A 27,763-nucleotide genomic window follows, 5' to 3' on the forward strand; every position below is an offset into this window, starting at 1 on the left:
TGGACTACAGTGAATGTTGGAGAGGTAGTAAGAAAGCACAGATTGGAAAGCATCTGGAAGGCAGAACTTTCAGGATATGTGGATGTGTTCCTCCAACCCCTCTGGTGGGTTTCCTTCTCACTTACAGGAAAAGCCAAAAGCTGTAGCGTGGCCAATGAGGTCCTATGTTACCTGGTCCTCATCTTCTTTTCCCCTCACTCCCTCTCTTCTAGCCACACTGGCCTGCCTTTCTGTGAACAGATTAAGCACTATCTCATCTTTTGAATTTGATGTTCCCTCAGGTATCAGGAAAGCAGGTGTCCATGTGGTTTTCCCCCCTCAGGGTTCTGCTGAAGTGTCACCTTATCAGAAAATCCTTTTTTGGCCACCCTCTATAAATTAGCACCTAGCCTACCACTCCCTGTTCTTCTACCCTGCTTAATATCTCTTTATAGTACTTATCACCATCTGGCATTGTAGATATAATGTACATATGTGTATATATACACAAAAACATATAACATGTGTATGTATTTATTCCATGAGGACAGGGATTTGGTATGTTTTGTTCACTATAGAACACAACCTCCAGAACAGTGCCTGGCACACAGTTGGCATTCAATAAATATTTGTTGAATTAATATTCATGAAGTAGACAAAGAGAGGAGCAAACAATGGTTCCAGGATTTGGGGCCTGAATAATGGTGCCACTTACTGAGGTAATATTGAGGGGTTTTTAAAATGAGGATTAGGATCCCCTCCTCCAAACCTCCTGCCCTGAATTGCTTTGCGTATTGCAGATTGAGAGAAGTCCTTTCTCCCTCTTTGGCCAATGGAAGCCTGTGACAAGTCCAGACTCCTAGGGGTCTGAGCTCTCTTTTTCTTCCTATGGAGAGAGAGGGAAAAACTAGAGATAAACCAAACTGACTCTCAGTTCCTGAGACTGATGTGACATCGGCTTGATCTAAACCCCAAAGCTGATGTTTTATTTGTTGTTGACTCTGTGTATGGTTTTGGACAAACAATTGGCCTCCCAGTTTAAGAGACAATCTCACAAAATGCTTTTTTTAAACCAAAAAGAAAGAAATGAAAAAAAAAAAAAAAGAGCTACCATGTTCCTCATTCCTGCAGGTGCCCAACCAGGTTGACTTGTTGGAGTACATTTTCTGCATTCTTAATAGATAGCTAGCAGGAAACGCCTTGTACAGTCCCAGCTAGAGGGGCGGAAAGTAACAAGGAGGTGGGGGTACAAATCCTCAGCTCTTGCTTCCGCAAGCACTAACCTGCTCTGAAGTGAGCCAGGCAGCTCTGGCCATCTTTTCCCAGCCATAGAATCAGGTGATGGTCCAGAATTAAGAGGTAAGAGAATCTGGGGATTTTTTTTCTGGGGAGAAGGAAAGAAACTTAACTGGGAAGAAATGGGGGTAGTCATCAAATACTTTGCTCAATGAGATACAATCTGGTCCCCTTGGGGATTTCGTTCCAAGTGATTGGTTTGACAAACTAACCCCTCTGACTTCCCACCCTACCCCAGACTGCTAGGTACCATTTTGGAGAAGTGCGGTAAGTGCGTCCATGCAGGCAGATTGTGGTAGAGTTCTGGCCAAAATGCTGGTTTGGGATTCTGTGCTCAAATATTTTTCTTTCTTTTTTTCTTTCTTTCTTTCTTTCTTTCTTTCTTTCTTTCTTTCTTTCTTTCTTTCTTTCTTCTTTCTTTCTTTCTTCTTTCTTTCTTTCATTTTTTGTTCTTTTTTTTTTCAGAAGTGTGGGCAATATTTGAGGGAGCACTTTCTGTCTTTGTATCTTGTGAGATGGGGAAGTTGCAAACTGTCTGTTGTTCAGTAATTATGCCGTTCTGGCGGTACCACTGGTAAAACTTGGCCTTGGGGTTTTGTCTACTACGAGAGGCTTTTGCTATAAGCCAGGCACTGATATGGAAACATCTTCTCTGGGAGACAGCCACCCTTTCTTTAGCTTCACTGACATCCCCTTCTATCCAGCTTTGCAGCATCTCTTTCTCCTAGGCGAGACACACCCCAGCAATTAATTCATGAATGAAGAGACCTCTTATGGAGGGCTCATTTGAGGATGAAGCTCCTCATGTTTCTCCAGAGGTAGAGTGAGATGCAGTTCTTCATAGGACTAAGCCAATGACAGTTCTCAGAATTTTAATATTCCTCAAATACATTTTCTCTCCACTTTGGTCCAAGTGCAGCCCAGGGAGTTGCTTGTGAGCCGATCCAGAGAAGTGGCCTATGGCTTTCCTTTTGATTGTGTGCAGTGTGGTTGGGGAGGAAAAGAAGGGCATAGGTAGTACTTATTCAGTGAATACTGAATTTATTATTCAGGATGCCCAATTGCCCACGGACTGAGCTCTCCAAGGTGAAGGGGCTGAAACACCACCTCTGACTTTCTCCATCTCTAATATTTCCTGACTGTAGCCAGTTGGCCTGGGGCATCTGTGGATTCTACCCAAGGACACTAGGCACATGCTTCAGGGCCCTAATGTCCTCAGGGTCCTACCAGCTCCTTCCCTTGTGGCTTCAAGGGGAGTTAGCAAAGAGAGATTGCAAGCTGTGTCAAGCCTGAACCTTGAGCAGTGGCCACTGGAAATTCTGAGAATGAGAGGGTGAGTCCTCCAAAGTTGTTCACTGGCCCTGCCAGCAGCAGGCAGAGGCTTCAAGGAGAAGCCCTGAGGGAGCAGACAGAGTTGGGAGTTGCTGCCTGCGTTATCTGAAGGAAACCAGATGGCTGGTTTAGGGTTCTGGCTTGAGGCCCCCTAGGGATTAGGAGATAGATGGAGAGACTGAGGCCCATAGAGGAGAAGGGACTATTAGACCCAATGGGTAGTCAATAAGGGATGGTGAAGGTAGGACAGAAGTTAACGCCAGAAAGACCTAGGTTGAAATCCCAGCTCTGCCACTCCCCAGTTGTGTAGCCTAGGCAGTCTATTTCACCTTCTTTAAGACCCAAATTGCTCATCTGTAAAATGGGGATAACAATACCTAATTTGAGGATTATGAAGATTGGAGAAGATAGCTGTGTAGTTTCTGGCACACAGTAGGTGTTCTGTAAACTGCAGCTTTAAAAAAGCACTGCCTCCATGCTTCTCATTGCTTTATAATTCATAACACCTTGGTTTTTATTTCTGTCCCTTCAAGTATCAGAATAGATCATGAGCTTTTTCTCTAAATAAAGGAATAATTTACCTACAGTGAAATGCATAGGTCTTATGTGTAGAATTTGATGAGTTTTAACAAATTTATCCATTCATGTAGTAACCATCTCCCTCATCAAGATGTAGAACCTTTCCAACACCCCTGAGGGCTCCCTCATGCCCTTTCCTAGTCAATCTCTCAATCTCTACCCTACAGGCAACCACAGTTCTGAATTTCATCACCGCAGATTATTTGTGCTTGTTTCATGTATGTGAAATTGTACAATATGTGGCCTTTAGTGTCTGGATTCTTTCACTCAACATGTTTTTGAGATTCATACATGCTGTTGTGTAGATTGGTAGTTTGTTTGTTTGTTCTTTTGCTGAGTAACATTCCATTGTATAAATATGTCACAGCTAATTTATTTATTCTCCTGGTGATAAACATGTGGGTACTTTCCATTTTTGGTTACTATGAAGAAAGCTGCTGTGAACATTCACGTACATGTCTTTGTGTGGACATAGTTTTTATTTCTCTTGGCTATGTGTACCTAGAAGTGAGATTCCTGGGTCACAAGATAAGAATATGTTTAACTTTATAAGCAACTACCAGTTTTTCAAAGCATTTGTTCACATGTTTTTGGAAAGTAAGGGTGCAATGGATTCGTTTTTGAGCTAGTACCTGGTTACGCTTAGCATGACTGTCAACCAGAGGAAACATTGGTTACTTAACACCTACATTATGCTAGGTGCTAGGAATAAAGAAATGAATGTGAAATTCTGTTCTCAAGGATCTCATAAACTAGAGAGAGAGACAGTCTATTAAACTCTAGTCATTTTCATTAAATTGACAAGAATGAATAGGTCAAACCCATCTTTAGCCAGAGCACATGGCAAGTCAGATTCGGTGATCAAAGGTAAAGAAGCATCCTGACAGGCTACTTCCCTAGTAAAGGAAGGCCACAGCATGTCTTGAGGGCCCACTGTGTGCCAGGACCTGGTCTGAATGCAAATAGCCAGCCTCTGCCCACAAGGAACTCTCAAGGTGGGATATGATGATACCAATGATGGAACCCAAGTTTAGGGCAGTTCAATACACAGCTATTGAGCATCTACTCTATTCCAGGCACTGTTCTAGATACAAAAGATGTGCTGGGGAACAGAGCTGACAATCTTACAATCTTTCAGGAGGTTTCCACCAATGGTGACAACATTGGTATAAAAATGTTTTTTTTGTACATCTGCATTATGTTCAGAATATATCTGTTGGAGTCCTTAGAGATGGTGTTGTTTGTAATTGCTAGTTTCTAAGATGGGATGCGGGTAGGTGTAGGACACAGTCTTACATAGATTAAGGCGTCAGGGGAGTAGGAGAATTTGATGTGTTTACTCCTCTGCGTGCGAGTGGTCAAGATGGAAAGCAATGCCTACTATTGAAATTGTCAAGCACCGACTGGATTGCCTGGTCAAGCTCTCCATGGGAGCCCATGGTAGTTCTGGGCCAACCTTGGCTCATTCGTTTAGGAGAAAGGCACTTCCCCAGGAGGCAAGTTACTCTGCTATTTGGCCTCAATGTCCTCCCACCTCCCCATTTCCTGATGCTCTCTCTAGTCAGGTTGCGTGATCATTCTCATTTGTAAGAGAAGGCCCCTTCTCAGCACTTCATGGAGATTTGTCGTGTTGTCCCTTGAAGACTGATTAGACAAGGCTTCTCAAAAGCATCGTCATTGACCTTTAGGAGCTATGTGGCTCCCTGGGGCCCCAGTGAGCACGTGTACCTGGTGGGAGCAAATTGCTTGCCCCCAAGGACACTGCTCACCCAAACCACAGCCAAGCCACTTGGTAAATAGTGCCAGTGACATTTTGCCTTTGGTCCACAGCTGTCACCTGTGTCATTCACTCACAATGGAAGAAATGAAGAAGACTGCCATCCGGCTGCCCAAAGGCAAGCAGAAGCCTATAAAGACGGAATGGAATTCCCGGTGTGTCCTTTTCACCTACTTCCAAGGGGACATCAGCAGTGTAGTGGATGAACACTTCTCCAGAGCTCTGAGCAATATCAAGAGCCCCCAGGAATTGACCCCCTCGAGTCAGAGTGAAGGTGTGATGCTGAAAAACGGTGAGCATGTGGGGAGGGAGGGAGCTGGGATTCCCTATCAAGGCTGCCACGGATACACCAGTTCTTTGATGTACTTGACACACTTGGACACTTATATGTTTGCTAAAGGCAAGTTGCTCTGACTAGTGAGAAGCCACACCCCTTCCTAGAAGTTTAATGTCAAAATGGGGCTACCATCTACTGCTCCAACCTCACCTCCCCAGCACTGTCCTCCAGAAACTGGCTTCCTTCTGTCCTTCATGTTCGCTTTGATTTCTTCCTGGCCTTTGCACAAACTGTTCCTTGTCTGCAAATCTCTTCCCTCCCTTCTCCTAATTAACCCACATTCATCCCAAGATCACTTCTTTAGGGCAGCTTTCCCTGACCACCCACACCCCCAAGCATTCAAATATCCTATTACAGATTCTCCTACCGTTCTTTAACTCTCCTTCACAGCCCTTGTCACAGTTGCAGTTTTTACACTTGTATAATTATTTGACTATTGCATACTCCTCCATTAAATGAAAGTTCTGTGAGGGCAAGGACCATTGCTGATTTTGCTTAATATTGTATTTCTAGCATCTAGAAACAGTGACTGTGACATAGGGGACAACCAACAAGGATTTGTTGAATGAGTAAATGAACATACAAATATGCAAATTTGTGAGCACTATATCTAGGTACAAAGAACCTTGAAATTTCCATAAAAGACTAAAACATAAATTAGAATCTTGCTGAATAAGCCATTAGAGCAGAAGTATGTTATGATAGTTTTTAAATGTTGATAATATTTGCATTTTATATAATTTATTTCCATAAATGGAAAGTTCCCAGTTGTAGAGAGGTGGTTTTGAAAAGTTTTAAAATCAAAGCTGGCTGGGTGTGATGGTTCACACCTGTAATTCCAGCACTTTGGAAGGCCAAGGCAGGAGGATCACTTGAGGTCAGGAGTTTGAGAGCAACCTGGCCAACATAGTGAGACCCTGTGTATACAAAAAAATTTAAAGAAATTATTCAGGTGTGGTGGCTCATACCTATATCTCTGGCTACTAAGGAGGGTGATGCAGAAGGATCACTTGAGCCTGGGAGGTTGAGGCTGCAGTGGGCCATGATTGCACCACTGTACTCCAGCCTGAGTGGCAAAGCAAGACCCTGTCTCAAAAGAAAAAAAAAAGTAAAGCTACTGGAAAAAGAAAAAAAGAAGTTTAATGTAAAAATGGGTGTGTTTAATCAAATCAGTTCACCTATTTTATTATTTCCTCAATCATGTTAAATGCTGGGTTTACTGCTCAGCACACTATGAAACTCCACAACTATTTACTGTAATCATTATCAGTATTTTTCTTCTTCTTCTGTTTTTTAGAGACAGGGTCTCACTCTGTTGCTCAGGCTGGAATGTGGTGGCGCGATCATAACTCACTGCAGCCACGAATTCCTGGGCTCATGAAATTTTCCCGCCTTAGCCTCGCAAGTAGCTAGAATTACAGGTATGCGCCACCACACCCAGCTAATTTAAATTTTTTTTTTTTTTTTTTTTGTAGAGACAGGATCTCGCTATGTTGCCCAGGCAGGTCTTAGATTCCTGACCTCGAGCGATCCTCCCACTTCAGCCTTCCAAAGTGCTGGTATTACAGGTGTGAACCACCACACCCAGCTAGTATTATTATCACTATTATTATTACTATAGGCCTGTTGGGGCAGGAACACCAAAGCATCTATGAAAAGAAAACGCATGTCCCATGTAGGTGCTCCCAGCCTCTTCTCAACTAATAGTGCATGGTTTGGTGAGCAAGGGTAGGGGCCAGAGGGAAGTAGATGAATAGTCTTGCCACATCCCTTTCCCACCCTTCACAGGGACAGGTGTGTCTATTTGCTAATTGTTAAGAAATAAACAGTCGTACATCTCAAAACAGTTACTTCAAGATAACTAAGTCAAAATGTGCACATCAAAATATCCAGGTTTGAAGGAAGCCTTAAACATCACACTAGCAGGGGCTGTAGTATGACTTTCACGGACCCTAGACACTTTTGTCTTCATGGACCTCCTTCCTCCACAAAAACATTAAAAGTTACATTTTATGACTGCATTGGTATAAAGATGAATATAATCCAAGCTGAGTTCATGTTTTAAATATATTCAGTATCACTGTCATATTTATTTTTTCTTCTGATTTTAAAACATTTTTGTGGGCCCCTAAAACTATTAATGGGTCCTAGGCACTGTGCCTCCTGTGCCTAATGGAGAAGTCACCCTCGCCAGCTGGATGTCACTCAATATGGCTCCCTTTACCTTTTTGGAAAGTGAGCAAATATATCAGGGTCTGGTGGATTTCAAGAGCTCTTTATTGGTGTTGGTGAGTGCACATGTTGAATGACTTGCTCCCACTGGAAGACATACGTACCTCCAAGTGGGGGTTTTTGTGTAAAGTGGACAAGTGGGGCCTCTGCCTCCAGGCAAAGAGCTCCCCTGTTTCCAGATGCCATCATTCTGGCTTTGCTTTTTGGGACTGGAGAGGGAGTTGATGTGTATCTGATGTATTCACCTTTGCAGAATTTACTTCTCTCTTAGAATTTACTTTTGCAGTCAACCAATGTGGTTTTCTCAGAGAATCTTGTGGGTTAAATAAATATGTGGAAGGGCATGGGGTAGCAGCAGATACTAAAGGAAATGATGTGGAGCTTGCTGTTAAAATGGGCAGGAGGGGGTGGGTGGGGAGTGGGGAGGTGATGTCTAAGAGTGTGCTGAATAATCACAACAGAAGCAGGAATGACCATGGTCTTGAATCATTTGGGGGATTGACATGTGGTAAGAGCTGAGAAATGTGGTGTGTGGGATTCAGAAGATCTAACTGACTCCTTGGAAGTGTCAAAATCTCGGGCAGTTAATACACAGACAAGTATACTGACTTCGGCTATTTGACTCTGATTTATTTCTGAACACATTGGCTTGGATTCATTATAATCATTCCCTTGTAAGCATCATCAAGCCATGGTCTCACTTTCTCTATTCTACTTGCCTGGTAAAACCCAAGCTGGGATAAAACCAACTCTTGGCCTATTGCCCCATTTCTCTGCTTCATTTTGCAGCAAAACTCAAAATTGGTATTTATGTGTACTCTGTCCTTTCCTCTCATGCTCTCTAAACTCCATTCCACTCATGCTTTCAACCTCATCACTCCTTGAAATCGCTCTTATCAAGGTTACCCAGTGACCTCCACTTTCCAAATCCAATGGTCCCTATCTGTCCTCATCTGATTTGACCTATCATAACATTTGCTGCAGAAGATTGCTCTCTCCTCGTGAAATACCTACTTCGCCTGCAGTCAGCCCATAACATTATGCTTTCTTGGTTTTCCTCCTGCCTCCCTGGTTACTATTTCTTCTCAGTCTCCTTTGCTATATGTCCTTCTCTCTCCAACTTCTAAACATTTCAGGGCCCCAGTACTCAGGTCCCAGACAACTCCTTTCTCTGTCTACACTTACTGTCTTGGTCTTAAATGCCATCTATATGTTGAGCAATTCCAAATGCATATCTGCAACCCAGAATGGATTTCAGACGTGCCTGTCTAACTGCCTACTTGATCTTCACTTAACATGCCTAATAGGAAACTCAAACAAAATAGCTCCCAAACTGAATAAACTCTTAATTTCCCCCTCAACCTGCTCTGCCCACAGTCTTTCCCATCTCAATAAATGGGAGCTGCACCCTTCCAATTCCTTGAAGTCATGCTTAACACCTCTCTGTCTCACACCCCACATCCAATCCTTTTGGAAATTGTGTAGGTTCTATCTTCAAAATATCCAAGATCTGACCGCATCTTCTCACCTCCGTTATCACCTGGGTCCTAGAAGCTATCATCGCCCCCCGCTGAATTGCTGCAGTCACCTCCTAATTGGTCTCATTGCTTCTTCCCTTCCTCTCCTTCAGTCTATTCTTAGGAGGGCAGTCAGAATGGTAGCATTAAAATGAAAGTCACACACTAGCACTCTTCTGTTCAAAACCCTCTGCCAGCTTCCCATGTCACTTGGAATCATATCCAAAGTCTATAATGGGGCCCTACCTCATCTGGGCCCCCGTTGTCTTTCTGATCTCATATCTTACCACTTTCTGCCTCACCCGCTCCAGTCTAGGCTTCTTGGTATTCATAAACTATGCCAAGGACAATCCTGCCTCAGGCCTGCCCTTTGCACATGGTCTCTCCTATCCCTGGAATGCTCTTTCCCCAGATACCTGCATGGCTTCACCTTTCTCCATTCAAGTCTCCACCTGGATGTCACCACTTCAAACAGTCCTTGTCTGAGCAATCTATTTAAAAAATGAAAGCCCCCACCCTCTCACGTCTGTCTTCTTACCCTGCTTCATTTTTCTTCTTAGCATTTGTCACCACCGGGCACATTATATGTTGTATTTCTTTCTAGACTCCTCTCTCCCCTTACCCTCTGAGCTCCGTGGCAGTAGGGACTCAATCTGTTAACTGCTGCTTTCTAAGTACCTACCACAATGCCTGACACATGGAGGCACTCAATACATACGGCTTGAACGAATGAAATTATGATTTTGATCACAAGGTGTTGACCCTACAGATGGGGGTCACTGTAGAGAGGGAGTACGGTGTGGTGTACAGCTTTAGAACCACTCAGCATGGGGCCAAGCCAGCTCCATCACTTACTAACAGTGTGGTCTCCAGAAATATCACTTCTCCTCTCTGTGCCTCAGTTTCCTCATCTCTAAAATGGAATAATATTGAATTATAGGACAGTGCTTGTGAGGAGTCAATGAGATAATGCATGTCAAGTGGCACATAGTAAGTGCAATGTAGTCCAAAGCTTGAGTTGAGTTTTTGAACAGCTAAGATAGATGTGAGGACCTGTGTTCAAAACACCAGGTTCACAGAGCAGCAGGCATCTCCCATAAGCCTCCAGGTTTTCAGGGGGTTCTGTTTCATGGCTGCCATAGAGTTTCCTGTGCCTTCTGATTTCACCTCGACCTTCTGTGAAACCCCTGCCTGCTGAGGGAAGTTGGGCATGGCCCTGTTCCTTGCCCAAGCCAGCCTTCACAGGCCAGATAGAGAGGTGACTTGGTTCTCCATCTTCCTTCTTGGTTGTTGCATTTTCCCTATAAGAACCCCACAAATCCTTTGACTGTGAAGATGTTGTCTCCCTCACAGAGTGTGGTGCGGGCTAGGCAAATATTTGTCCGCTGATTGAGCAAATGAAGGAAAAACTGCCTCCCTCAAAGCCTCTCTTATCACCACTAGGAGTCAAGTTTCTCATAAGCTCTGCTGCCTCAGGGGAGGGCCCCATGAAAGGCTTCCAGTCCCACAGAGGTTCTCACTGGAGGTGTTATATGACATACATATGGCTTTGAAAATGGTGGGAAATCTTTCAAGTGGCCTTTCATTACTGACTGTTAGTATCCTCTCAAACCCTACAGACCAGCACCAGGCCGTCCAGCCCAGCTAGGCCATTCCAAGGAGAACAGGCTCCCATTCATGGGCTCCCATGGCCGACTCGCCCACATTCTAAGGGCTCTCTGTTGAGCCAAATATGCAAGTCCCAAACACAGAGACCCGTGTGGCTAGGAAATGCCGTCAAATTTCCTGGCTTCTCTTCCCCAATCAGTGTTGTGTTTTTATTTACTTATGTATAATTTATACTGGCTGTACTTCAGAAAAGAAAATACAAGTTGAAGGTATCTTTGAATTATCTCCCTTTTAAAAGGACATTGGGAATTTTAGAATCAGTAACTAGAGAAGCTTCAGTAACTATAGTTTGTAGGGGGCATGGTCCTGGTACGTATGCCACCCTGTGTTCTTCTTGTCCTGTCCCCAGCCCCAGTCCTGAGGCCGGCCTCAGACCTGGCAACATTGCTCTAGGGCTGCTGAGAGAAGGTGAGAGGGTATATACATGGGCCTTTAGAGGTCTCAAAGGATCCAGCCTCCTTCTCTCTCCCCTCCCATCTGCCATAATCAGTAAGGGTAGGGAAGAAATGCTGGCTTTTTTTTTTTTAAAAAAAAGTGTAAATATCTATGTGAGATATAGTCATGCTAGTTGTTTATGGCCCTTGTAAATACTGACAGTTTCCTGTCCTCTTTTCCCGTAAGGAAAAGGAATCTTTCTGCACAAACATATATGGAGCTTCCAGCGAATACCAGACACCACACTAAAATTAGTGCATTTTAGTTCAGTCCACGAAATCCACTGTGATTTATAAAGTTCAAAGACAGGCAAATCTAACCTATGGTGTCAGAAGACAGGATATGGTTACCTTTTGGGGGTGTTGTGACTGAGAGGGGTACGGTGTGCTTCTGGGGTGGTGATCAGGTTCTGTTACTCGAGCTGGGTGCTCATTACCCAGTTTATGAAAATTCCCCCAGCTGCACACTTCCATTTGTGCATTTTTCTGCATATTGGTTGTGCTTCACAAAACTATTTTGCAATGGATATTATTATCCTTATTTTACAGAGCAGGAAACTGCAGCCCAGAGAAGGTAAGTGCCTAGAGATGGGTCACACAGCCAGTGAGTGATAAAGATTGAAACCCAAGTCCATCGATCTCCAGAGCCAGTCTCTTGAATACCCCATTGTCTTGCCTTTGTACACTCTGACAATGCCCCAGCAAGAGGATTTAATACCTATAAGGACTATCGCTAATAATGTGTATAATGGCTAACACTTTTTGAACACTTTCTGTGTGCAAGGCCCTTTGCTAGGGTCTGTCACGTGGATTATCTCACTGAATCTTCACACCAACTCTACTGGTTAACTCTGACTATGTCCATTTTCCTGATGAGGAAACTGAGGCTCAGACAGTCAAGTGACTTGCCCAAGATCTCTCAGCTAATATGGGGAGTCTATAGTATTTGCCGGCAGATGGAATTGATTTCGGATCTTAGCCACTCAGCATTTTGAATACTAGCTCATATTCTGTGTTTGATCTCTATTTTCAGTTGGGAAAAGGAATCTGGATATTCATCCAAAGACTAGGTACCCCAGGGAGGCAGCTGTGAAAGAGGGGAAGGAACTGAGAGGCCCCCCTGGTGCCCTGGAACAGCACAATCTCCTCTAAGCTGTCCCTCCATCCCCAGTGATATTTTGGCCTCAGCTAATGCAAACAATATGCTTTTTGTACTTGGGGGTGAATGGATGAAGTGCAAGTGCCACCAGCAAAGAGGGCAGAGAGGGAAAGTCAATGTGTGCAGATCATGCAGGCCAAAGGTTGGACTTTCACAGTGCAAAGTGTGCATGTGTTCAGAGGGTTCTTGATTTCAACTTCATCATAAAATGAGATTTGTAGGCCAGGCATGGTGGCTCACTCCTGTAATCGCAGCACTTTGGGAGGGCCAGGCATTCAAAACCAGACTGGGCAACATACAGAGACCCTGTCTCTACAAAAATATTTAAAAATTGTCCAGGTGTGGTGGCTCACACCTGTATTTCCAGCTACTCAGGAGGCTGAGGCTGAGGCGGGAGGATTGCTTGAGCCTGGGGAAACTGAGGCTACAGTGAGCTATGATCTTGTCAGTACACTCCAGCCTGGGAGACAGTGAGACCCTGTCAAAAAAAAAAAAATCCCACAGAATTTGCATTAAAAGATGCAGAAAGAGGGAGAAGAGAAGGAAGGAAAGAAGAAAGGATAGATGGAAGGAAATCAGGCAATCATGGATTAGTCGTTCACAGCTGTGACTCGTTTTTTGGGAGCTTCACGTGTCAAGTGGTTTCTTATGTTTTTGCTTAAAACATAATTTTTACTATTTACAAACATAAAATATACTCCTTTTTGGAAATTTAGAAAACACAGATAAGCATTCAGGAAACAAAAACCACATGTACATCCATGGACATGTACTAATTTTTACAACGTGACATCATTTTGCACAGAATGGGTTGTAACCTGCTTTTTTAAAAAATTCATCAATGTCATATCCACTTCTCCATGCCATTAAATGTTCTACTACAACATCATTTTAATGGCTTAAGAGTATCATTTTATAGATGTACCAAATTTATTAAAATTTTGGATATTTAGGTTGTTGCTAATCTTTCGCTATATTATACAAATCACTTTGAACATCCTTGTGGGTACATTTTTACATGCATCATTGACTATATCCTTAAAATAAATTGCTACAAGTGGAATGCTTGGGTCAAAGAGTACACACAAATTTTAGGGTTTTGATATTTACCGACAAATTTCTTCCTAGAAATGTTATGCCAATCTGCCAGCCCTCCAACCCAAGGAGCATGTAAAAGTGCCCACCTCACTGCATTCTTTGCAATATTGGGGAGGCATAGTTGGTAAGAGCATAAGGTTTGGAATCAGACACCTCTACCACTTGCTAGCCGTGTGTCCTTAGACAAGTCACTTTAACCATTCTGGGTCTCGATTTTCTCATCTGGGTTGCTGTGAGGATCACATGAGATCATGTATGCAGAGTGCTAAGTAAAGTGCCTGGCCCATAGTGAGTACTCAATAAACAAAAACTACTATATATTTACAAATTGTTCCTGCCCACCTCTGATGTGTTATTCCCTGGGAATGGCCACAGACTGAGCAAAGACTTCTGAAATCCCTCTTTTATAACCAGTATCTTCTCCAGCCTCCAAACCAGCCCTGAAGTGCTGCTGCTGCCTCTGCTGCTGTTATGGGCCCCTTGGCTCAGTCCTTTCTGCCCCTCCCTTCTCCAGCACTAGGTGACTGTTGGCAGGGAGGGTTCTTAGGCCTCATGCATTAATGACCATCTTGCTTTTTCTCACGTTGATTGTGCTGAGTGTTGCAAACCAGTAAAGAAACCCAGAGTGGCTTTTTAAACTGAAATGATGAATAATAACAACAGCAAGAGCTACCACTTATTGAGTGGCAATTGTGTACCAGGAACTGTGCTAAACCTTTTACATGGATGGTCTCATTCAATCTCATAACAGTCTCAGAGGTGGGAGGGGACTTGCTCAGTGTCACATAGCTAGGAAGTGGCAGATCTGGGATTGGATTCCAAGCCTCTCTGATTTCAAAGTCTGTGCTTTTAACCACTTTCATCCTGCTCTCTTCGATTTAGAAAGGTTCAGTGGGGAAGGGTGTGTATGTGTGTGTGTGTGCATGTTTGTGTTAGTGAGTGTGTACATGTTTGCAACTGTGCATATGTATGTGTGTTTGTGTGTAAATAAGTGTGTGCACTCATTAGAATAATACTTTTTCAGGGCCACTATGTGCTAGGCACTGTGCAAGTTCTTGGGGATATAATGGTGAACAAAAGAGAAATGATCTCAGCTCTCGCCAAGCTTACTGAACAATAAAGAAGACCAATAGTGAATGAATGAATGTAAGAATTAAGAAATAAATAAATTACAGTATTACTGCCATGAAGGAAATAAACAGGGTGCAGTCACAGAAAGTAACAGGGTCACAAACTTTAGATTGGAAGTTGAGGGAAGGCCTTTCTGAAAGGGTGACATTTAAGTTTGTATGTTGAAAAACTAATCTGGAATAGGAAGTCAGGGCCTCCATGCAAGGATAAAGTGGAGGGAAGGTACTCTGGAATGGCAGCAAACTCATAAGTGCCTGAAGATGTTTTCTAGAGTGTTCTGGGGCTCCCAAAAGTGTATATGGGTGGAAATGTGTGGCGCCTCTGGGTATGCATGGAAGGCAGGGGGAATGGCCTGCCAGTTTCACCGAAAAAGGGCAGTGCAGGAAATGGAGACCAGCTCTCTCTGGACAGGTTTTGTCTCAGGACCAACAGCATCAGGAATTCTAGGGTTGAAGTTAGTGGAGTGGAAGCCATTTGTACTCCTGCTGAAAGAAAAATCCTAGCCTGCCCCATGTATGCCTGCATCAGGGTGTTTCTTACCTGCTCTCCACTCATTCATGTGGTCAGGGGCTTGAGAAGGCAGCAAATTCTGCCCTGGGGCTCCCTCTCTCACTTCTAGAGGTAACTAATAGGGGGCACTTGGATGAAAAAAATGTCACCAGGATCACTTTTAGTAGCAGCAGCAGCCTTGAGCCAGTGCAGGTTTGTAGTTTAAGAGGTCTTTACCCATCCACAGGGTAGGTGGGAGTGGCTGCTGGAGCAGTTGGCCCAAGAGGCCTGAAAAAGAGAGGCCCACTCAAATCCAGGGTCTCCACTCCATGGGCCACTGACTTCCAAGCCTAATCTGGAATGATGTGTTTCCCCAGGCCACCCAAGGCCCGCTGTTGGATCACTGTGAATTTGGGGTTAGGACACCCTGTGCGTGCCCAGAAGCTCCCATCCAAACTGTGCTCTGGGGCACCTGGTGACCATATAGGACTTTGGACTGTGGCACACCAACCCACTTCCCTTAACATTTCAGAGAATTCTAGAAAGGAAGCAGTTAAGAGAAATATTCAAAACATTCTGGGGCTCTGCTTTCCACATTTCAAGCATTCAGCCCCTAAGTCATATGTATGAGATCTGTAAGGCCTGTTCAGATGGAAACTGCCTAGTTGTCAGGGGCTACGCTTTGTTTCTAATTTGTGCTTAGGACATGCAGTACCCTCATTCAATATGAAACACAGACTGTGATTACACCAAATTAGCTTAATCACTCTCTTTGTGCACTGAATTGCTTCTGGCCTGGAGATACCAATTTTCAGAAGTAGCATTCACCCTCACCAAAACAAATCTTAATATATTGTCTTGCCTTTGGTTTCATAAGAAGGGCCAACCATCCCCCATCACTCACTGTGAATGGTGTGAGATGTTGGGGAGAATGTCTTTGCCTTGAGGGCTTGGACTTCTGTTCCTATCCTTTGTGTCACACTGAGTGACGGCACTCCAGTAACACTGGGCAGGCCTCTCAGAATTTTTTATCTTGTACACAATCCAGTCAAACCAAACATTCAAGAGCGCTAGGAGAGGTTTGTACGGGAAAGAGGACCAGTGTCCCAGACATCCTCTCCAGCCGGCTAATCTTCCTTTGTCTCCACACCCACCCTCTCTCCATTATCTTGGATAGATGATAGGCTCCAGGCTTTAAGAACTGTGTGGAAGAACTCTTTCCTTCCTCCCTTCTTGCCTGAGTGGGTGTTGAGAATGGGGAAAACATTCATCCTTGTCCTAAGCTATCCTGGACATTTGAGATCTCAGATTCAGCGGCTATCATAGGCACAATAAGAATAGTGTCTATGGGACCAAAGGACACTCCATCCCTCTTAACCAATCCACATGAACTTCACAAGAAGAAACTAAGTCACCTCTTGACCCTCAGAATTCTGCTTTTGCAAAATGGGGTCCAAGCAACTACTTCCCTCCCCATTACTTATCGTTCCAGCTCACTTCCCTTCTTGGCTAATCTGTTTTTGCTACCTTGGTTCAGTCTCTTAACATCCCTGTGCCTCATATTACTCTGGAAAATGTGGTTTTAGCTCCTAGAGTTGTGTGAGTGACCAGCACAGGTAAGTGTTAAGCCCTTTTTAAAGTTCTGTCGAATCCCCCTATTTGGTGTATTTAAAACACCAGCTGTAAAATAAAGCTAGATGATAGCAGCAACCAAACACAAATCAAGCACGTTTACTTCCAGAAAAGCATCCTTAAGGAGCTGGTTGGATCCGGGAGCAAAGGTATCTATACAGAGATGCTCATTGTAATGCTGTTAACATAATAGAAAAAAATGGAAGTAACCAAGCAGTGCACAAATATGACATTTGTTAATTACTGCCTTACCATGGACTACTTACTGTACAGCACTTTAAAAAGCTGGTGTTTGGCTCTCCCCCTTCCCTTCCTTTCCCTTCCCTTCCTTTCTTTTTCTTTTTTTCTTTCTTACCGAGTCTCACTCTGTTGCCCAGGCTGGAGTGCAGTGGTGCAATCTCGGCCTACTGCAACATCCGCCTCCTGGGCACAAGCAACTCTCCTGCCTTAGCATCCCGAGTAGCTGGGACTACAGGTGTGCACCAACACACCCAGCTAATTTTTGTATTTTTAGTAGAGATGTGGTTTCACAATATTGGCCAGGCTGGTCTCGAACTCCTGGCTTCAAGTGATCTGCCCAACTCGGCCTCCCAAAAAGCTGGGATTACAGGCATGAGCCACTGTGCCTGGCCTATTCATTTCTATAGGAGGCTTTTCATGATATTTTAATGAAGCAAAAATGGCTTGAATAACAATATATGTTGTGAAAACAATGCATACATGAATAGAAACCAATCCTAGAAACAGTACACCTATGGAGGACAATGGCTATTTCTGGATATTATCATTAGGATGATTTTATTTTAGCTTTTCTGTATTTCCTTCAAGTTAAAAAAAATAGAGTATGTATTAAAAAAAAACTACATCCATTTTGAAAACAATAAACACCTAACATGTCTTCTAAATCTTTCCTTCTCAGATGATAGCATGTCTCCAAATCAGTGGCGTTACTCGTCTCCATGGACAAAGCCACAGCCAGAAGTACCTGTCACAAACCGTGCCGCCAACTGCAACTTGCATGTGCCTGGTCCCATGGCTGTGAATCAGTTCTCACCGTCCCTGACTAGGAGGGCCTCTGTTCGGCCTGGGGAGCTGTGGCATTTCTCCTCCCTGGCCAGCACCAGCTCCTTAGAGCCTGGCTACTCTCATGCCTTCCCTGCTCGGCACCTGGTTCCAGAGCCCCAGCCTGATGGGAAACGTGAGCCTCTCCTAAGTCTCCTCCAGCAAGACAGATGCCTAGCCCGTCCTCAGGAATCTGCCGCCAGGCAGAATGGCAACCCTGGCCAGATAGCTGGAAGCACAGGGTTGCTCTTCAACCTGCCTCCCGGCTCAGTTCACTGTAAGGAAATGCCTACAGATACTTGGAGGGGTGCCTCTGATTGGTTGTGGTTGAGAGTGAGTTGGCATGAGATGAGGTGCCAAGACTAATTGCTGCCACTCTGGACATAGGGCTGCTGAGGGAAGGGATGTTCTGCTTAAATGTTCCATACATCTTCACTAGGCTTCATTGACATTCACAGTTTAATAGCTAAAGGGTTACATAGATAGCCAGCCAGATGGACTTGGCCCGAAGTACTCACCCTAGCCTGTCAACTTGGCCTTACCTTAGAAAAATGATGGGCTGCTGTGTAATATCGCAGGGTCCTGTGTTTACCTCATTGGGAGCAATTAAATAAGCCATTTGCAGAACAGAGCTCTGTGACGTACCTACAGGCTCAAACTGTAGCCTCCAAACAGGTTGGCAACTTGCAGTGATGTCAGGCTCCAGGCAAACAACAAGGGCAATCTATACCAACCATCTGCTCCACACATTAAAATTCAAAGCGACTGTAGAGGCAGCCCCATTGCTGCTTGGAGACCTAACAGTGCCTGACTGTCCTTGGCTTGCTCCTGCACTCTGGGATCCTCCTGCTTGGTTTCCCTTGGGTTCCTGCTCCCTGATCACCACCCCTCCCCTGAACTAAAAACACCCTTAAGGCTCACTCACCTCTTCATTCACTCATTCACCCAGCAAATATTTAATTTGCGCCTACCAGATGCGAAATATCCATCAGAAAACAAGGCTCCCTTCTTTGTAAAAGGACGGGGAAGAATTGGCATTAATTATACTTCCACCAAAAAATCAACCTACTCTGTTGCAAGATTTGCCTTTCATATGAAACACTTATAAATATATATTTTATAGTTTCATGGAACCAAGTCTGCATCCTCTGCCATTCTGTACTCTGGACGAATTTTCTTTTGCAGCTTCCTTGTCCATACATAGTGTGGTTCTAGTGTTCCATGCCTGAAAGAAATTACTAGAAGCCATCTTTACACTGAACTAAGCATATAGTAAACAAAAGGCCTGTTCAGCATAGCCTACCTAAGTCAGGCACTGTGTTCTATTCTAATGTGGAAAACAAATTTCCCATTAAAATACCACTCTGTCATTTCCAGAATTTGATTAGGAATGTACTTAAGGAGTAAATCATAGAAGTGTCATGTTTGGGAAACCTGTGAAATTTCCTACCCCTCTACTCTTTTTCAAAAGTCCTTTCCTACTGGATTCACAGGGAAAATTAGGCCAACTGTGCTTGTATATATGCCTGTGCATACACACAGCAGAGCCCTGTTTCGACAGTAGGTTAGAACACAGATGGCTGAAATCATCACCTTCCAAACTTAGCAACTCTTTACAGTTCAAGTCCAATTCAGCAAATATTTAGTGAGCATCTACTGTAAGCCAGGCACATCATGGTGAAACTAATGCAGGCATTGTCCTATTCCTGAAATCTCAAGACACATTCACAAACAAATGGTTATCACCAAAGTCTTCATGCTCTACTCATGTTGACATGAGTTGTATTAATTGGTGACTGGAAGTCCAGGATCTGTTGAGGAAGTCAGTGACCCTTAATCAGGAACACTGCCTTGGAATGTGGTGGACCTTTAAAACAGAAGCTTCTCAGTTTTTGTAGCATCTGATATGAGAGACTATGCTAGATATTCATAAACTTAGGGCCAGGCAATGTGGGGCCCCTGGAATGCTACTGGGCACTCTCTAACCTAGTCCTAGAAATTTCAGTTCCAATAATGTTTTCTTCTTCTTTTCTAGATAAGAAACTATATGTATCTCGTGGATCTGCCAGTACCAGCCTTCCAAATGAAAGTAGGTATCTGGGCCAGCCTTTGATGGTGTGTGTCTGTATCCTGAGAACGAACTTGAGAAATAAGGCTTCTGTCTACTACTGGAGACACTGGTAGTATAAAACCCAGAGTCTCCAGTAATGGACGGGAGCCTTATTTCTATCACTCAGTGTTTTCATAGATAGAATTTGTTTCATTTTAGCCTCAAAAAAGAGTATATGCACTTCCTATCTTGTAAAATTTTATTTTGCTATAGAAGCAACTCTCCTTAGTTTCTTTTTTCTTTTCTTTCTTTCTTTTTTTTTTAACCTGAGTTTGACTTAACTGAAGTAGCCAAGGTGACTCAGAAAAATTAAGAAATTCATGAGGATGAGGATTAGCTTGCTGTGTCCCAGATGTTCAGTTTTCAGCCTAGTATTCTTTTATTTATTTCTTTTTTTTTAACCTGAGCTGGACTTAACTGAAGTAGCCAAGGTGACCCAGAAAAATTAAGAAATTCATGAGGATGAGGATTAGCTTGCTGTGTCCCAGATGTTCAGTTTTCAGCCTAGTACATAGGGCCACCCCAGGACTCTGCAGTCAGTGAAAATGTCAACTGAGGCGTGAGGCCAGGACTCTGAGCTCCACACTCGATTTGAAAGTGGTGTCAGTGGGAACTTACAAAAGAGGACAATCTGGGTGGAATGACAGGAGGATCTTCATGACCTGGGTTCAGGGTTCAATTGCCAGCTTTATTATTTACTTGCTTCAGGAACCTGGTCACATTTCTTAACCACTTCATGCCTCAGTTGCTTCATTTTTGTCAAATAAGCATAAAATAGTGCCCACCTCATTGGGTGAGGTGTGAGGAGTAAATGAAATAATGTATACCAATGCTTAGAATAATGGCTGGCACATTACTCTAAGCGTTGGCATACATTAAACCATCAAGAAGTCTTTTTGGAGGGCATCCTGTGTTCCCCAAGCTGTGCTCTGTGTGCTGTGTTTAAGAGAGGACTCAAGCTGGGTGTGGTGCCTCACACATGTAATCCCAGCACTTTGTGAGGCCAAGGCGGGAGGAACACTTGAGCCCAGGAGTTAGAGACTAGCCTGGGCAACATAGCAAGACCCTCATCTCCATAAAAAATAAAAATAGAGAGGATCCAAAGGAAGAGCCACTACCACAGCCCCTGATCTCTGGCATTTGACAGTCTGGTGTGAAGTAGGGGTGAGGGCAATCTATAGACCCCACTAGAATGTCAACCCCATGAGGACTGAGACTTTGAGAGGTGTACCACTGTATCCCTAGCACCTTGCACAGTGGTATACAAATTTGTTGAATAAATGAATGAGTGAATGCTGGAAACAATAAAAGAGCATTTAACAAGGAAACGGTAAGAAAATGTAGTAATGTAGTAAAAATTATTCCAATGTAGTAAAAATTATTCTGTTTGATGCCTTCGTGTGAGAGACAAACAAAACAAAAACCAACCCTGGTGATTAATTGGCCATGCCTTCATGAGGAGATTCATTTAGAGCTGGTTCAAAAGCCTTAGCCTGGCCAAGGCAGGCATCACATAAGTCCCTGCCCAAGGAAATGAGTTCTGCTGGCCTTCTAACTTATGAAAGGCAAGGATTGTGGTGTTTCCTGAGTACTTGTTAATAGTTTCTACATTTGTTTATTGTGAGTCTCAGAATTACTGATAACTTGATGCTTAAAATTGTTCATAGACTAAAACTAACAGCAACAACAACATGTATTGGGTGTTGACTATGAGCCACATACCACATACTCCATCTTGCTCAGTCCCCACCATGACCTTGTGAGGTGTATGTGAATATGTCCTAGGTGCTTTACTCAACCGATATTCAGTAAATAGTGATTGAATGAATGAATATCCCCATTTTATAGATGAAGAAACTGGATCTCAAAAAGGTGAAAGGACTTGCCTTAAGTCACACAGCAGCAAGTGGCAGATGCAGTATTATCTCCTTGCTCTCACAGTGTCATAAAATTATCAGAAACAATTCCAAGTTAAGTCAAGTATACAACAGTGAAAATTAGTCACTGGTGAGATTATTTTACCACACATGAGTTCACTGTCTATCTGGGACCAGGGCACTATCCTAAAATAAAGGAAGGGGGATGCAGAAGGCTCAGAAAGCAAGCAAAAGAGCAAAGAAAAATATACCTTTGGGAAAGAAGGTGGGGGATGTTCTTTCCTTGCAGAGAGTAGTTGAGGAAAGGTGGCTATGCCAACAGGCCCAAGTCCGCCTTTCTAACACTGTGGCCCTGGGCAGAGGGAGGTAACATGGAGCTGAGAGGAAGAGAAGGGACTTCCTAGGGCTCCAAGTAAAAGGACAATGGAACCCAGCAAAGCCCATGCTCTTAAGCATGACACCAGTCTCCCAATCTTGCCTGATGGTACGAACCACCTGGGGAGCTTGTTCACTGCCCAGATCCTGCTCCCCCACTTCCTGGGGGAATAGATTTGGCATGAGACTCAGTTGCCTCTTCATGTTTTATTCTTTTTTTTTTTTTTTTTTTTGAGATGAAGTTTTGCTCTTGTTGCCCAGGCTGGAGTGCAATGGCGCAATCTCGGCTCACTGCAACCTCCGCCTCCTGGGTTCAAGTGATTCTCCTGCCTCAGCCTCCCAAGTAGCTAGGATTACAGGCACCCGCCACAATGCCCGGCTAATTTTTTGTATTTTTAGTAGAGATGGGGTTTCACCATGTTGATCAGGCTGGTCTTGAACTCCTGACCTCAGGTGATCAGCCCGCCTTGGCCTCCCAAAGTGCTGGGATTACAGGCGTGAGCCACCGCTCCTGGCCTCATGTTTTATTCTTTATATAATTTATATTAACCTCATTTCAAAGTGAACTACATGAACCTTTCAGTGGAAATTTAGGTTGTTCTGAAAGATTTCCTATGTGAGGCTCCAGAAAAATATTTGTCAAGGAAGGGAGGCAGAGTCTCCTCCTGCCCCTCCGATACGGCCCTAGTCCCCTCATGTGGGCTGTCATGCATCTATGAAGCAGGGGCATGTGGAGCAGAAGAGTCATCAGAGCCAAAAGGGTAGTCAGAGAGACCTTGGAGAAAGACATTCTGGAGGTTAGTCTCACAAACGTTGGTCAAAAGTTTTAGTGAATTTGATTTTATCTTTTGGTCGGTAGAAATAGACATACTGGTTATATATTGCTTCAATGGCTACAGATAATAATAACAGTTGATATTGCTAATTTCCAGACATAGGACTATAATATACATTGGAGATATAACAGTGAATAAAATTGTCTTGGTCCCTGCCCTCATAGAGTTAATAGTTTTGTGGGGAAGACATGCCCACCCCCAAAGGGAAAATACAAAATATTTGCAAGTTATGATAAGTGGAGTGAGGAAAACACATGAGGTGTTGAAATAGGGAAAAATGGGGGCCAACTTTAGATAAAGTGTTCAAAGGAGGCCTTTCTGAGGAAGTGACATGTGATCAGGGACCTGAATGAAGTGAGAGAGCCAGCTCTGGGAAGAATTAGGGCAGAGATGGAGGGAGGTGGAGAAAATTGTCCCTGCAAAAGCCCGAGATGTGTGTGAAGAATGGAAAAAAAAAAAAAGACCAGGGTGACAGGAGTGGAGTAAGAAAGGAGAGAGTGTGGTACAAGAGAAGTCTGGAGAGGTAGGCAGGGGCCAGGTGGTACAGGGGCCTTATGGGTCACATTGGGAGTTGAGATTTCATATTCTAAGTGACATTGTGAGCCATGGAAGGATTTTACGTGTGATCCAACTTGCATCTGATAAGATCACAAAAGCTGTTCTGTAGAGGACACATTGGAGAAAGGGAAGAATGAAAACAAAGAGGCAAGAAGCATGAGAGGATGATAGCCTGGATTAGGTGGCAACAGCAGAGACAGGGGTATTTGAGATCTATGTAGGAGGGTTAGCTCTTAGGACTTGGTAATGGATTAAATAGGAATGGCAAAGAAACGGGAAGAATCCAGGTTATCTCCTAGGTTTCATGTTTCAACAAATGGATAGGAGAATACAACTGTTTTGGCCATGTCAATTCTGAGGTGCCTATAAGACATCCAAGTGGATATACCTTTTAAACAGTTGTATATGTAAGTGAAGAAAGTCTGGGTAAACATTTGGGATGTATATTAGTTCTGTACATAAGTGGTATTTAAGGCCATTGGATGTGATCACCTAGGCAGAGGACGTAGACATAGAAGAGAGGAGAGCTGCAGAAAGAGGCCTGGAGGGTGTCAATATTTAGAGACTGGGGACATGAGGAACAAACGGAGGAGACTGAAAAGGTGTAGCCAGTGTGATAAGAGAAGAACCAGGGCAGTGTGGTACATAACAGAAGCTAAAAGAGGTGAATGTTTCAAAACAGAAGGAGTGATCAACTGTGTTAAAGGCTGTGGAGAGATCAAATAAGAGAAGGTCAAATAAGAAGAAATTCCTATTGGATGTGGCATCAGAGATTTTTGTAGACGTGTTAAGAGCAGTTTTCATTATGTGATGTGGACAGGAGCCAGATTGAAGTGGGCTGAAGAGTGAACCAGAGATGAGAAAGTGGAGATAGTAAATTCGAGGAGCTTCTTAGAGAAATTTAACATTGAAATGATAAAGAGAAAAAAGATGTTAGCTAAAGAGGCTAATGGGGTTTGAGAAGGTCTTTTTTTAAGAGGCAAATATTAGAGCCTCTTTGCATGATAATGGGAATGATCCAATATAGGAGGATGAAGGTAACTTGAGGGGTGAAGTCATTGAGAAGACAGAAGGGACATGTAGAAGCACTGACCTTTCATAAGAACAGGGGCTGTTCTGCCATTGAAAGTATACAAAAGAAAGCTAATAAGGACACAGATGCAAATTGATTTTCAGGCTTGCTTGTGAGGAGACTAAAAAGTACTAATCTAATGATTTCTATTTTCTCAATCAACTGTGGAGCAAGACAGCAAGAGTGTGGGATATTTAAAGAGAGTGAGAAAGTATGAAGAAGTCTTCTTGGGCATTGGGAAAGCAAAGCCTGATAGTAGACAAACATAAGTAGGATTTCTGGGTGGTGATCTGAAGTCTGAGCTCATGAATTTCAAGTGCGAACTCTCAGTTGGGTTGTGCAATTTTCATCAGTGATGTTAGCTTAGTGTAATGTGCAGAGAAGGCAAATGGGGACGCTTATCTAGGGGTGAGGTTGTGGCAAGTGAGTATGAAGGATAGAGAATAAGGAAAAGGAGTCAAGGGTGGGCAAGATCCATTGAGAATAGGTTGAGGCTGTGGGTTTCCTACATTTTCAAAGTTTGAAAAGAAGCTGAAAAGTCTCAGTCTGGTCCTGATGAATGACATACTTTCACTTGAAAACTTTGGTTTCTCAATTCTAACAAAGTGACCCCCAAATGCAATTGTTGAGAAATCTGATAACTTACTTATTAGAAATTGAGTAAACTGCCCATCACAAGTTGAATAAATTCTGTTGTGGCTGTAATAGAATTTATTCTGTATCCAGAGCATTTCTTGGATGCAGTTTCATGAGTTTCTGTCTTCCCTTCCTCTGAGGTTGAGGACTCTGGTATCTGACATCCCACAGGTGTTCATCTGGACCCTGGAGGAGACTTACAGTCTTCCATAGGGGCCTAACTGGCTTTCATTAACCATGTAACTTCTCCTTTAGCTCTTTCAGAGTTAGAGACACCTGGGAAATACTCACTTACACCACCAAACCACTGGGGCCACCCACATCGATACCTGCAGCATCTTTAGTCAAGTTGGAGGAGAAAGACAACACTTGGTCTAAGACACGGCAGCAAGACATCCCTGCATATTGTTCCAGATAAAAATGAAAGCTGCTCACACCCACTTGCCTCCCCAATCTGTTAAACAGCTTCGTGTCTAGTATGAGCTCAGTACTTGCCCTGTGAAAATCCCAGAAGCCCCCGCTGTCAATGTTCCCCATCCACACCCTGCTTGCTCCTGTGTAACAGCTCAGATGATGAATAATAATAAAACTGTACTTTTTTGGATGGTGCTATGCCGGGTTCTAATTTCTTTCACATCCATCATTTCATTCAAATTTTCCAGCAACCCTAATATTGGCATTATTATCTTCATTTAATATATGTGGACACTGAGGCTTAGAGAAGCGAAATGACCTGCCTAAGATCACATGGCCAGTATCAGGGCCAACACTGAAATCCAGGCCTCTGAACTCAGGGGTCTTTTCTCACCACTGGAATACTTAATATCAGGATATTAAGTTAATGTCAGGATGGCTCTTAGATATTTTCCCCTCCCATCTGCTATGTAAATAAAGAGCACAACTCTTCTATGAGTGGATTGGCGATCTTGGCATTAATACAGTAATTCTCCTGTCTCAAGAACAGTTTTTCCAGTGTATTACATATGTTTCCTAGATTCAGTAAGAGGAAAAAAGGCTTAAGGAGTACATTTTCTTTCAAAGTTATTTACTTTCAAAATCCATGTTCTTCTTTAGGTGATGGTTGGAAAAATTCAGGGTGGAGGCTGATTCTAGAGCGCTTGTAGCACATAATTATAGAAGTGTGTGTTTATCTTGGCTGACTCTAGAAAGATTCATCTGTGTTAGAAGATAATATATACCATTAGAAGTGAACTCTTAACATGCAGTTTAGGGAAAAGAAGAAATGATTCCAATAGAATTGGCATATTATGTAGCTTGGATGATCTAATAACATTTCCCTGCAAACCCCTGGAAGCTCTCTCTTGAATAAAACTGAAGGCAGTAATAATTTTTCTACTTTAATAAAGAGGAAAGAAAAGACTCCCTGTTCCTAAGAGACAAACGCTCACTCCTCTGACATAAGCAGGTAAATTCCTGCTCACATCAACTGATACTAATCTCAGACTCAGATTTCTGGCTTTTCATATCTATCTTGTTTTTCCTTTCCCACCTTACTTCCAAAGAGCTAAGGGGAAAATTATTTCTTTGTATCACTTTGGCATTTTACTCTTGCAATTAAAAAAATACTCTCTCCCCTTGCAAACAAGGTGTATACCACCCTTTACACACAAAGGTGGGGTAATTGACCTCTGCGTGTTGTCCGTGTGACTTCATCTACATGCTAGTTAATAATCTTGTGAGATGCTAACTTGGGCAGAGAGTAGGGGAGGTGGGATTTTTTTTTCCACCAGGTCAATCAAGGTCTTGAAACTGTGGAAAGTCAGGGCCCCATAGGACTAGAGCCTATAAACCTCATTCACCTCTTTCTCTATAGTTTTGAGAAATTTACAAGTGGCCCGATTGGCTTTGACTTAGCAGCTGCCTCTGCCCTCCACATCACCCACCCATCACACCCCCAACACGCACCCATTCCTGACTTTACAATCTGGAAGAATTGAAATTGCTTCAAATGGACTGGACACTCACATACTCAAATGATGCCTGTCTCTGAAAAAGCAAAAAGGTGGCAATTCCCTTTTTCTGTTAGCAAAGATTATCCTTTAAAAATCTCAGCTAAGACTGTTGTTTGCAGATCCAAATGAGACTTGTGTTTAAGAACATTTCCATTCTAAAAATCAGTGATCATGTTCAACACTGAAAATAAAATCACTCCTCCACAAATAAATGCTAAATAGAATATGTTATTTTTTTCTATGTAAACAATGAACACTGACCTTTCCCTAATTATTTCCCTAGCTTAACATAATTAATTGAAAATAATTTTGCAACCCATTTGTGTATACAATGGTTTCTTTCAATTAATTTAATGTGTAAGATTTTAAAATAGCATGTTAGTATGAATTTTTATAGATTAGTGATTATAGAAATGAACTAGGCTATAGCATCCTCATAAGGATTACAGTTTTATCACTATTTTTATTTTTATTTTTTGTGGTTACATAATGGATGTATATATTTATGGGTTGCATGAGATATTTTGATACAGGCATGCCATGTATAATAATAACGTTAGGATAAATGGGGTATCCATCACCTCAAGCATTTATCCTTTGTGTT

At 43.0% G+C, this 27,763-nt stretch overlaps 1 protein-coding gene across 1 annotated transcript; it reads left to right on the forward strand.

Moving 5' to 3' along the window:
• Positions 1-671: 671 nt before the first annotated feature.
• VGLL1 (vestigial like family member 1) lies at positions 672-25,806 on the forward strand. The gene is made up of 5 exons (XM_003812323.7): positions 672-1,338; positions 5,017-5,255; positions 17,580-17,999; positions 19,758-19,811; positions 25,442-25,806. The coding sequence occupies exons 2-5, from the start codon at positions 5,042-5,044 to the stop codon at positions 25,528-25,530; spliced, it is 777 nt and encodes a 258-aa protein (XP_003812371.1). The 5' UTR covers positions 672-1,338; positions 5,017-5,041; the 3' UTR covers positions 25,531-25,806.
• Positions 25,807-27,763: the final 1,957 nt, after the last annotated feature.

This window comes from Pan paniscus, chromosome X, assembly GCF_029289425.2.
Source record: "Pan paniscus chromosome X, NHGRI_mPanPan1-v2.0_pri, whole genome shotgun sequence".
Classification (NCBI taxonomy): Eukaryota; Metazoa; Chordata; class Mammalia; order Primates; family Hominidae; genus Pan; species Pan paniscus.